At 33.3% G+C, this 13,676-nt stretch overlaps 1 protein-coding gene across 4 annotated transcripts in view; it reads right to left on the bottom strand.

Annotated features, from left to right (window-relative positions):
* The window catches only part of LOC147071672 (beta-1,4-glucuronyltransferase 1), a 228,342-nt gene that overhangs the window by 22,612 nt on the left and 192,054 nt on the right, over positions 1-13,676 (bottom strand). For all 4 annotated transcript variants that reach the window (XM_085946490.1, XM_085946489.1, XM_085946488.1 and 1 more), the window contains one exon: positions 5,579-7,336. In XM_085946490.1, coding sequence (XP_085802616.1) covers positions 5,579-6,312 — 734 coding nt within the window. In that variant the 5' untranslated portion in view covers positions 6,313-7,336. The remainder of the gene's footprint in view (positions 1-5,578; positions 7,337-13,676) is intronic.

Below are 13,676 nucleotides of genomic sequence, written 5' to 3'. Positions count from 1 at the left end.
ACTGACCTTGCAGGAAAAATATAACATTTAATATTGAAATTGTCGTATCTCTCTATGTTGTATACAGTTTTAATAACACAGGTCTTCAATACGCCGAAAAAATCTAATTATATAATTTCTGCATTCCTAATCGCTGGAAAGTCTCAATTAAATCGGACTTAACTCGCGGCAAGCTAAGTAGATCTCGTCTTAATCAATCTAATATGTTCAGAATGCTTGGGTGACTAGATACAACGAAATAATGAGTTTAATAATTCTGTAGAGATAAAAAAGGAAGATCACCTCTCTTTCCTATTAGAACATGGAATCATTTTGAGGCTGCTGCTGAAAGATGTCATAAGACTACAAATTGTTGTTAAGGTTTTCACAACGCCTAACGCATTGTTGCATTGTAGTCTCCCAAGCTTTTGGAACCTATGAATTAGATGAATTAAGGCGAGATATAGGTAGCTTACCAGCGATTATACAGGTCATATTGAAGTTATAAAAAATGTATGAGACCATTAGTAATCGAGTGGTAATAGTTGTGCGTGATTATCAAAATCAAGCTGATAAATTGAGGTTTTTACGTCGAATGGCCAACATGTAGTGATGTATAATATTAAATATTCATAAGTAAGGTTTATAAGAATTTAATTATTACATAATACAGCAAAAATTAATGTTTTATTTTTCCCCGGGATGTTCTGTTCTGTTTTTTCACGTTCTGTTTTTCCGGTTACCATTATTAGTTTAAGAGAAAAGGCGATAAAACTTATTTAGTGTGCCGTGGCCAAAAGGGTTGGGATATAAATAAAAGTGATTTCAAGTTATACACATTTATATTTTTATAAAAATTTATGTTTTTTAAAATGAATATAAAAAACTATGAATTAGTCAAAAATAGCTCTATCACAAAAAATAGACAACTTAATAAAGTAAATTTAATAATAAATATGACTATACAATACTATGTAATAATAACGTGGGACCCTGCAGCAAATTCACATTTTATAACATTTTTCTTAAATTGTAGGTTTATCTATGACTTAAAATATTTTTCTTTTTAATGTTTTCAGATACATATTTATTAATTAGTACCTACAGTTTAAATTGTAAATTATCAAAAAAATGTCTCAAATTGCAAGCTTCGTATTTTTCCGCTAGGTGCCTTTTGTAGAAAGGCTGAGTAAAGGCTTCATCTTAAGAAAATTCGGTAAAACTGTATTTTCCGTAATGTTTCAATTGTTTGATAAAAATAAGTAAAACTACCTACTGATTCGGTCTAATCACCAACCAATAAAATATTTAAATCTGGAATGATTGCGACATGTTAACGTAACGCACAGTGGCAAAGACTGCCTGTTGGACCGAGGTAAACTATGAGGCTATCAAAACAAAGAGTAATGATACACATTTATCAGTAAGCCACTGGCCACATAGTGACGCGCTACTATTTCCAAAAAAAGGAAAATTACTTTGTTCAGCTTATTTTTTATGATAAACTATTTATTTTATTCAAAGAATAATTCAGAAGATTCAAAACACAAGAGTGTAATATTATTCTTTGTTGAACGTGCATAATTTTAAAAATTCTCAGAAACATAACCAATAGAAAAAATATGAATTGTCGTATTTTTACCAGCAAAGCAAATCTGTAGAGGACGATTTTCTTAAAAATCTAGTAGGTACATTTTTAGAAAGCCGCATTAAATTTGTTGTTACCTACCAAGAAATATACAAAAATTATTAAGTAATATAATCAACCATTTCCTATATGTAATACATAGCATGTATTGTAAATATTTTTATAGTTCATTATTTTATATTTTGACATAAATTAAATATTTAATGAAAATAAAAATTTAAATTTTAGTTAAATAAAGAAGAACGCGATTACTAAATGATATTTGTACTTTTTCTACATTTTATATTCAGCAATCATTATTTCATCCGTTTCATCAATATCAGTTTTAATCAACTTTCAAATTTGACCCTTCTTGGCGGGAAACATATCCTGTACGTGTATAGTATTGATAACTTTACTGTCATTCACAAAAATATACCAGATATTATGGTAAGATTAAAATGCTAGATTTATTTGTTTTCAGAAGAACAAAGATTAAAGAAGAATTTCGTAATTTACAACTAATAAAATAATTCATAAAATTAAAAATGATTTCAGGTAATAAATTTAGTCATCATTTTGTATGTAACAATTTATTTAATTTATAAGATATAAGGTATAAAGGATCGACATGATGATTGTTGATTTTTAAGAAAATCTGATATATTATTTTAACTTTTTTTATGAAAAGTTTTAAGTTGTTTGCGATGTCTAAAAACGATAAATTAAAGGCCATACGCCAGATGCAAATTTTCCAAGTTAGATGCATATTATTTAAAAATGCTAGGATCTGCTAAGTTGGCAACGCTGATCCTATTGGCCGACAAAAGTGTCAAAATGTTCAAATTTTCGTACTGGATTTTAATCTATGTCCATTTGGTGTTGGAATTGCGAGACATGCAATTAAATACAATTAACCAGCAAAATAATAGACATATTTAAATGTGTACCTAATCTATAATGTGTAGAAAGTACTAAAAGTAATAAAATTCAGAGATAACTTCTGAAAGCGTTTGTAAAATGAGTTTGATGAATGCCGTGACTACATATTCTCTATTTTACGATTATTCTTCATCAATTAAATGCAATATAATAAACATATATATATATATATAAAATCACCATATTATGTCACCTCGTAGCATAGTGGTAATGCACGGATCAGGGCGTAAACCTGGGAGATACGGAGTTCGATTCCCCGTCGGGTTGGCTTACTTTTTTTCAAAAAAGATTTTTTCTATTGGTTATAATATATTCTCTCAGAAAGTGTTTTTCTAAATTATATATGTTCAATAATCAGAATGATATATTCTTAAATCTTGTGAATTATTCGTTGAATAAAAGAAATAGTTAATTATGCAATATAATAAGTTGTCTCTGCCATGGGTAGTAGGTACTTAAAAAAATATTGACAGCATTAATGTATTTGTCATTGTATCTAAAAACATCGATTTTTCTACAAAAAAATGACTGTTAACATACAATCATTTTTGATTTATATCTAATCAAGTTAATCTATTATGGCAATGGTTTTTACGTGATTATTGATAGATAAAAGTATTTGAGTTTCTTCTTTATATAGCGATTCAAAATGTTTAGAATAATTAATATGATGACGATAATACTATTATGTCAAGATGGCGATTATTATCAGCGTTGCCAACTTAGCATTATTGAGTATTCGTCTAGCTTGCATAATAAGTATACCTATCTATTAAGTATGTATTTTTTGTATAGCTTTAAAATTTTCATAAAAATGCAAGATTTTGTTGATAAATGGATTTACCAAGTCTGTGATTTGAAATAAATTTGAGATGTAGGTTTTTATTGATATTTAAAAAAAATGCTTGTTACCGAGAGAAAAATTAGATTTGACCGAAGATTTTTCAATAGACGAACTAAAGAAATAACCATTACATTATCAGAAAATCTAGCGTTTTCCTGCCAAAATAGCTTCTTTTCTTACCCTGTATGGATTATATTCGTCGGCGAGAGTTGGCAACACTGGTTATCATGTTTGTTTCATTAAGAAATTTATATTAATTGGGGAGCCGTGGATTACAGAACTACATTTGACATACAATTAAAAAAAAATCGGTGTGTGTACTTATGTCCGCGCGTTAGAAGTTATACTTCTTTGGCGTAACAAAACTTGTGATAAACTAGATTATTCGACTAGCTCTTAATTATCTTGTTAAATTACACACTCAAGAAAAAGGACCGCTTATTGGAACGCCGTTGGTTTATTTATATACACTTTAACTCATATTACTAAATTACATAATTATTTATCGTTGTTTTTATTTTTAAAGTAACAACTGCCACTAAGACGTTTAATAGTTTGTAACAATAATAAATTCGCTGCCTAGGCAACGGAACTTATTACCTACCTAACCGATTTTTTTTTTAAACGGTACATGATCAAACACTCGCGTTAGCATGATCTTACTCCCTACTTCATTTAATCGTTTGTCAATTTATGGCTACGGGCGTATGTTGTAGCTTAGCCTCTGGGAAATGCCAATAGAAATGGCGTATTTCAAAAAAATACTACCTTATTCTTAGGTCAATAATTATTATAAAGCAAACATTATTCGTAGAATGTTTATCACATTTGAATGGTCAAAGACATAGCTTATAATCAGTATCTTTAAAATTTTCTTTAAATGTGTAAATCTTGCCCATTTTTTTAATAATAAAATGCCTAATTCTTGTCAAATTTGGGATCACAGAGATTATCAATATAATTTTTTATTGTGAATACCTATTTCACTACAATAATGTCGACATAAATTTTACTAATGGTTTTATAAATGCATATAAAAAATCTTATCACCACTTCACATGGACGTACTGAAATATGACTATATTCTAAAACATTAGAGCGAGAGGTATAAAAGAAAGTTTTATGTAATAAAAATACTTTATGCAGTCATCAAATGTTTAAAATAAATATAAAGGATAATAAGGCTTCAAAATTATGTAAATAGATTATCTACAACGTTTAAGGAATGTCCAGGATCATGCTTTGAAAATAGCATAAAATCTCCATTTTGACGTACGCTGAGCATGTGGGCCGTTAAATTGTCTCCTTCAATCAGTAAAAACATTACTAAACGTAATATTGTCCTAGAATAGTAAGTAGGTAATAACGGATCTTTTGAGAATAACGTAAAATAACATTTTACAGAATGTTGAAAACAGTTAACAGAACCAATCACATACCTACCCATTTAACTTTTTACTCAAGTCGGTCAAAGGTGCATTTGTATTCCTCAGCACCACAATTAATAGCAATAATAAGCAATTTATAGGTATTATTTAATTTAGATATGTTGTGTCAAAAGTAAGTTTTTAGTAAACAATATTTAATTGCATGCCTAGTAATTCTGTTATCACGTTTCTACTACTTTTTACACGGCACATTGAGGGCTCAGGTGCCGTATAACAGTCGAAAAATAATATTTTGTGGTATCTGAACTGATAAACCTGATCAATCTGTAGAGTTTGTAGGATCTTTTAAAATGAATATTATGATAATAATTTGTGTTATGTTCAATTCTAATGGATTTAAGTTTTGTACTATTCCATTTGAGTTGTCTTTTGCGACCCGGGTTTCGCCCTTCGGCATCTTCAGGGAGTATACACACTCACCAATGGTAAATACACACTGACAACGAATACTTACTTATTATAAATTAATACAATGAAGTAGGTAAAAACCCGAAACCCTCCCCCTACGTGTGTGCGCGCGCCTAAAGTGAATATAAAATTTAAGTTTTTCGACAAACAATAATAACATTAATGACTCAGGAAAAAAATAATGTTTGTTTTTTTTTTTTTAATAAATCATGACATTATGTTTCATCCCACTCGCAAGTAGAGATTATTATTAAGTGGGAGTTAAACAATAAAGAATCATTCGGGGGCCAAGATAATAATCTGTTTATGCAGAATGCTTAAAACACTGACCTCTCCAGGAGCGGCACCAGGTTGTCCATAAATGTGAAGTCACCGTGCGTCGTGTATGTGATGCTCTCGTGACACGCTATCGGACCATGGTCGGCCCGCACGTAGTTGAACAGCACCCAGAACTCCCCGCGCTGTCTCGTCAAAGGCTCAAAAGCCTTGTCGTGACACTTCATCAGATCGCGCAGCTTGTCAAGAGTAGCAACCTCAAGGACGGTCTCGTCGGTGGGCTTAGCTTCCGTAGGCCCAATAAGATCGCCTTCAGTCACGAAAGAAACGTCACCGAAACTAGTATTGCTGTACCCAGAATTCTGCACTATTAAATTAGAGTCCACTTTGTCGATGGCGACTCCGATCTGAGTCATAATGACTTTGGAGTCGTCCGTTGACGAAACTTTAACTAGATCGGAATAATTTTTGTCTTTTGGTAATTGGTACGCTTCTTTGGTCTTTTCGAGTACGAACGTCCGCATTTCATCTGCTCGATTTAACGCTTCCGCCACTGGGGTTCTGACCGATGGAGGTTTTTCCCCGTGTCCCGTAGATGTTGGTTGGGCATCTAAAGAGCCAGACAACGCATCTGAGGAAAGACTTCGACCTCCACCACCCGCAGTTTCAAAACCGAAATCACCAGGACCACTTTTCACCATTATGTTGGTGCCTATGTACACCAGAACGGCGAGATTGATTATTATGCTACATCGCAGCACCCAATTTCTACGCGTGAACATCGTCATTTTATATATTTTTTAAACACTACCTAACACAAATATTTTTTGTGAGTTAATTTGTATATTAAAATATACAAGTATTTTTATTGTGAATTTAGCTAGTACATTACACAGCACGTTTTTTCATGTTTTCACAACACTTAATATTAATGGTATACTTTGAATGCATCAAATACAACATTCAAAGCAGTTTACGAAATTCAACCGACCGGCAGAATATTTTTTTTACCTAACACTGTATATTTTATAATAATTTAAAAATATATAAGGCAATTGTATCATACTTCCATATAACAACAAAAAATAACACTAATATAATAATATTATTATTGTATTTTAATATTTTAATAACAGGTAGAACGGACACAGACGAACGCGTTAAAAATTGAAATCTCAACAAAAGTATAAAGTCAGCTCGTTTGACAGCAGGTACGTCACTGAATTTAATAAAAATATATTAATTTATTATTATATTCAGGAGAACCGCGAGTGCGATCGTATTACATGCACTACCAACGTATTGTCTGCCGGCCGCAATTACACTGATCTCGACTATCGCAAGAGGGATTAGCTTTTGTGCCGTCTTCGCAGATAAGATAAAACCCTAGAAGTAGGCTAATTATAATAAATACTCGCAGAAAATCCACTGCTAAATATTATTGTTACACCATGGAGAATGTATCGTGAATGGTGCGAGGTCGGCGCGGGACCGTCTCCTTCCTCTGGGGCGCAGATTTCTGAACGCCAAGACCCCTGGACACATCACAACCGCATCCCACCAGCCCAAAGAGTCTGGCCTCAATGCACAGAATTTATCAAACGATCCTATGGCAAATCTCCGAACTCACTTATAGTCATATCATTTATTGTTTTCTTCTTTTGGAATGTGAACAATGTCTCTTCTCCGGTTTATAAATGTCAGGGTTTATTCTTAAAGCCAGTTTTGTAATATTCAAGTGTTGAAGTCGAGCGCTGTAGTCGATTTTCCAGTTTCGCTTTCGTTCATCTTTTCGATCAGCCCAGTGTGCACCTGCAACAAAAAGAGAATTCAATTAGTTCACCTGTTGTATACCTACACAGTCCTCTATCTACATAACGTTTACCCTTTAAATTTTGTTGTAATGTAGTATACCCACTTGAGTGATAATTAATTGTATCAGTAGGTAGGTAGTTATATTTAGACTACGGTGCTCGAAGTGGAAAATTTTACGAACCGTAGCGCTCCATAATTTTCCGAAAATATTAACATTTTAACGCTTTTTCTATATTACAAAAAAATAACAGTTTTTAAACTTGTGACATGCAAGATTAGGGGATTAGGCCGTAGGCCGTAGGCGATGTCAGTTTACGAAAAGTTTTTTTTTGTCCAATAAGTTCCATAATAGTAAACTGTAGAATATATAAAATAAGTGAATGTAAATAGGTACTTAAAAATAATTCATGAATCGGAACGCAGTATTTATTTTTTTCTGCGAGACGGAGCGATACTCTTGGAGATTTCACGAAATGGTATGTTCGCTTTTATGTTATGTGCGCTCCGGTCCATTTCGAGCGCTGCAATTACCCATAACTAAAAAAAACAACTACTTATAATATGTCAGCCCACAAGTATTACGAGATGCCACAGACGCGCGGTATCCTGCCGCAGCAGGCGGGAACCTACGATAACTTCCGATCTCCTGCGGTGGAATTTGGCTCGGGTCATTGTGACAGAACCGCAAAATAGCACGTTTTTGTAAACAATTGGTTGATCGTATACCGGATACCCATATCGAGTAGTGCTAAGGTGCTTGTCTCTAAAACCGTGGGTGCGGGTTAAATTCCCACATAATAATGTCTTCGTCAAAGTTATCAAAACACAACGCCTGCAATGAACTTGGTTACGTATTGTTAATACGATCAAGGATCGATGCAATTCTTCACGTTTAGTTGAATTTAGCGAACAGAATCGAGAAAACTGCTTGAGACTGCCAAGATCGGACGCGACCTGTGGAGACGAAGAATGTGATCCAGAACAAGCACCCAATGTATTGGAAAAAGTCTATAAATATAATCCTTTACTCTGGAGGGCTAATATGCTCGGATTTGGAGTGAACATAGTAAATATGTATGTTTGATTGTTTGATATTCATACCCTCGATCACCTATCACAAAATGTCTAGTTCAACTATTGACAATGATTTTAAAAAAAAACTCGTTACAGCGAATTAGGCTAACTAGTGCTCAGTAAGCAAACCAGTTTTTTTCTGATTTAGAATAATATTAGCAGCAACATAAACACAATGTATTAAAGTTACTTGACTATAAATACACGTTTATAAAACATTATTTATATATCGAAGTACAGGAGTTAAAAAACATTGATCATTTCGTAACCATTATTAAATTTTATCTAAGCTACGTACTTATTAAAATTATAATCGAACTACATGGGTACTCGACACTTCGAAAAAAATTATGATATTTTGTCCAGCCGAAACGATAACAATAATGATAACAAATAGGTACTGTACAATGACGTGAATGAAATGTCATTGGTACTGTATTATCTCAATTTTAGATTTTTAAAAATTATGGAGAAGTCGGTACAATATTGACATAAATTTTACAGCGAAATTCCCGGAATAAAACGGAGAAAGGTAACCGTGAAAGATAACAATCTTTACATATATTTTTTTATTCCGACAGATGGACAAAAGTAATAAGAACGAACCACCGTAACGAGAGAGAGAGAGAGAGATTCGAAAATAGAACGTGAGATTTATTTTTTATTATACTTTATGGCTGTAAGTGGGCACAATAAACTGTAATTACATGACGTCAGACTTTTTTTGTGAATAAAGATCATTTAAGTAAAGTAATCATTGCTAAGAGAAAAAAGGCTTATGCGGAGTTTTGAATGGCTAAACTTCTAAGCCGCACAATCACGTTTTCGGTCAATTATAACCTTTTATATTCATTCTGTTGGTTAGATACTTAAATGAAAAAACGTAAGTGAAAACATACGTTGGCGTTAGATATAATAAATCGTACCGTTGAATTAAATGAATTATAAATACAGCATAGACAAAAAAGTGGTATTTTAGTAATAACTAATAATACAAACAAATAATAATTCATTACTGAGAACGTGATTGGTATTGCAAATAGGTTGGTGCTTATGGTGTTCAATGTTGATGACTATATTTATTTACCTCACGTCACGATATACATAGGTACCTATACATAATTATAATTGAATTGAAATGTTGGCATTATAGTCAAAATATTAACAACTATTATAATAAGGATCAGGAAACCTGGACGTCGGCCTAACTTCCATTAACACGAAAAAAAATATAGGTGCCCCTATAGACACAAAATCACACCTATTTTTACAACGTTTTTATTAGCTCGTATTATTATTTGTCCGGTGGTTGTTTATCCGGTACAAATCTTGCAATCGATTTTTAACTAACTTCCCGACTAGCTAGACATTTGAAACTTTTAGAATATATCAGAACACGATGCCAATGCATTTTTTAAATACTTTTAGCCATCTTTAAGTAGAATTGAATGCATTTTCAGTTAATTCTGTTTTGTATGAAAAGTTATTTCGGAAGAAAACCGTAATCCAATCCACTATTATTGGTTGCTAAGTGGGTGGTCCTAGCAACTAAATTATTAATATATAGGTACGTGCGTTACTATGGAAATCACAATGACATTTCAGTATTCAGTATTTCTATATTTGTTTGTTTTTTATTTACTTCATATCAAGTACAAGTTTGAGCATATTGAGCATAATAATTCAACAGAAAATTTAAAAACTTTGTATATAAAAAGTTCTTTTTATCTTGTAATTATTTTTATGTAGCTTTATTCGGATAAAAGAGCATAGAACATATATATGTGCTATAGGACTATATGTGTATTAATAACTTAGAATACAATAAGTGTGTAAGTGTGTTGTATTGTTATTATTTTTGTAAGTATGCACCAATATATTGTCTTATATTATAATTTGAAAACTACATGACCAACATTGATGAAACTTGTTGCCTACAGTACTGGTAATTCGGATTCAAAAGTTACAAGATAAAATTTATTGTAAAAAACGCACTTGCATCGATTCATCACGACTACGTAAGGTAGTCAGATAGCAAGGGTGCTGAGGTAAGGTATGATTAGATGGGCGCGCGCCTACATTCAACCGTTGTCGTAGCGCGGACTCACTCAAACTCTCAGTCGTGTGTGATACTGGCATACGTGTCTAAAGACATTGACTGAATAATCATAGAAATTGAACGATCGGGTAGAGCTGCCCGTGCCTTGATCCAATCGGTACATATTTCACTGATTAGCTTTAAATTAAAATCTAATTTGTTATTATTTATATATTTTGTATACTAGTTTACTTTTTTCTGTTTTTACATAATTATAATTATGTGTATGTACCTACTAACTACCTTGTAGTGACATAGAGGGTCGACGCACTGAGTGATTTTGTGGCCCCTACGATAAAAAATGAATAATCTCATTTTAATTTTTCAAATAAATCCATGCGTTCAACCAATTTTTGTTTTGTATAAATTATACGAACATGGTTTAATTGAAACTGTTTCCTTTCTGACAAATCATGATGCATAAGTACATACTTACAGACAACATGATACCTACCAATTTAGTATTTGGGAAATCGTTTTCATGAATTTATATTTACAAGCGAATAGAACAGAAGTGTAAAACTTACAATAATGAAGGTATATGGTGAAGAAACGCGCCTCTGCTAATAAGTATGATTCCTCCGATTAAAAAATGTTTCCTAGATTGATGAATATAATATAATGATGATAAGATTCCACGGGAGTGGTTTTCAAACTATTTCGTCTCACGGGGCCCTAAAATACCATTAGTTGGATGAGTGAACCCGCTATTCCCCACGCAATATCCGAGACCTTAGAAGCGAAAATTACACAAAATCTACTCTCAAAAGTTGTATTATTTGCATTAGAATTTCTTTCTTAGTTTGCCGCCCCCATTCAACGCATGACCTCACAGCGACATGGGACGTTAGGGGCTAACCTGGCCGCAGGGACGCTACGAAATAGGCCATAAAACCGCGTTCACACGGTCCAAGTACGATCCAAGTAGACTTGGATAGGAATAATAAGTATGAAGATGTCTCATCCAAGTGACAGCTCCATACTATTTATTCCTATCCAAGTTAACTTGGATGAGTAGGACGCGGTCCAAGTAGCTTGTATAGGAATAATTAGTATGAAGATGTCACATACGAGTGCCATCCAAGTTTACTTGGATAGGAATAAATAGTATGAAGCTGTCACTTGGATGAGACATCTTCATACTAATTATTCCTATCCAAGTCTACTTGGATCGTACTTGGACCGTGTCAACGCGGCTTAAACGGCCGGTCGGTGGATAAAGACCAACTACAGACATTACGAGGCACAGTGAGCCCCACCGAGAGGCCGTCTATGACCTATCGCGTCGCTGAGACCACCCATCGCCGTGGGCTGCGGCCCTAGCCCTTTCATTTCTCTCAGATCTTCAATCTATGTCGAGTAGCTTAGTATCAAAGTGGGACATAGGCAAGCCATTTACAAAATTTTACAGGAGACTCACAAACATATGTGTGAAAAGTGTCCGCTTTTTATATAACATACCTATTTTAAACTCAAAAATCTCTATGAAAACTACCGTTTTTGATACTTTGGTGGTTTTTTTGAAAAGAGCATCACTTGCATTACCATAATCAATTAAGACATGAATTTAGTGGGAGGTGGCGTTTGTCTCACTTTGATACTAAGCTACTCGTAGACTCCTCCATATTACTTTTTCAAAAGTGTTTTTCAAAGCTGATCAAACAGATGTGTGTTGTTCAAAAACAATTTCATATCGTAAGAAGCATTGGTAGTAAAAAAAAAAATGGTGCAACAATAGGATCTATCGTATGATCGTGCATCGGAGCGTTGTATTGAGATTATCTGGAATTATATATTTGTTTCACTTGCGGTGCTCTTCGTTATCGGCACAGTTTTAGAACCACTATTTTACGGTGTTGACTGTTCGATTCAAATTATGTTTGCTTCCGTTAGTTCGGAGTAGTATTGCCATGTTAATAAAAAAGAAAACCCCTGTGGCGGAAATTTTAATTGTTTCGTTAGAGTGGCCAGACAATGCTTATTGTTCTTACCGAATGTAAACTCGGTTACACATAATAAAATAATTAATCTAGTTAAATCACACTAATGTTGTAATTTCCCTTACGGGAGGGTCACTGATCCACATATTGCATAGTATAAACCGAGAATATCTATACGTACGTGATGTACCTACAATGTTTTTCATCCGCGGCGGAAAACAAAAAAATATTTATATCACAATATTTTTAAGTTTCTAAATGTTCGTAAAAAAAACATTTTTATTAACCACATGGGGAACAGAGTACTTCGCAGTTTAGATGGCGATACATCGGATATGAACTGGAGTAACTAGGACTAAAATGAAGAAGTGATGATACTTTGACGACCCTTTAAATGAGGCGCCGAGGAACCTATGTTTAAAGCCAATGACGCGGTTATGCGGTGACTAAGACGATGTTAGGATGAATCTAGGCGCATCTCTAGCACGGCACGACAGAAGAAGAAGAATGAGACTGCCATCTTTAGAGGCCCAACATAAATGAAATTCTCACAAACCAAAAAAACTTAAATATAGCACAGTTGTAAAATTGTACATGTAGGTAGATCAATTTTCAAAATTGAAACTGCTTGATACAATAATATTTGATGAATTATAACATTTAACTACTATATCGGCATGTTGTTGAGTTGTAGCACTGCCTGCCTCACTAGTGCAGGATCCCATAGACTTTTCGTATACATAATATGCGGAACGCATTCTGACAATTGGAATAGGTTTTAGGGGTCACCAAGATATATAATGTCGATGTTGCCAGGCGATATTAGTGGTCATTTTTTTTTTATTGAGGTTTTAATTTTTTTTCTTATAATCCACCAAAAATTGTTCTGAGTTCTTCAATAAAACCAAGACGGGATCAGGGATTGATTGAAAATGCAATAATTGTACCATGCCATCGGCATGGTCGTAGAACGGTCCGTCCCGTTTGAAAAAATAAAAATAGCGGGTAGTGAAATAAATGTGTTCAAAATTATCGATTCTTAGGACCCTTCTTGGCTTAAATTATTTTATTTAGTAGCATTTTTGTATATAATCACCTAAATTGGTTTCTTTACTATATCTATGCATATGACATTCGTTTTAGTATTATGGTTAATCCAGAAACAGTGTAGGTTGCATATATAGGTAGGTGAATAAATGAAATAACGATAACCACTAACCACACT

This window comes from Rhyacophila brunnea, unplaced genomic scaffold (genome assembly GCF_057557595.1).
Source record: "Rhyacophila brunnea isolate RB1 unplaced genomic scaffold, BYU_Rbru_1.0 scaffold_2, whole genome shotgun sequence".
In the NCBI taxonomy this organism is placed as follows: Eukaryota; Metazoa; Arthropoda; class Insecta; order Trichoptera; family Rhyacophilidae; genus Rhyacophila; species Rhyacophila brunnea.
Note: the sequence above shows the minus strand (reverse complement) of the source record. Positions and strands in the feature narration are given on the sequence as shown.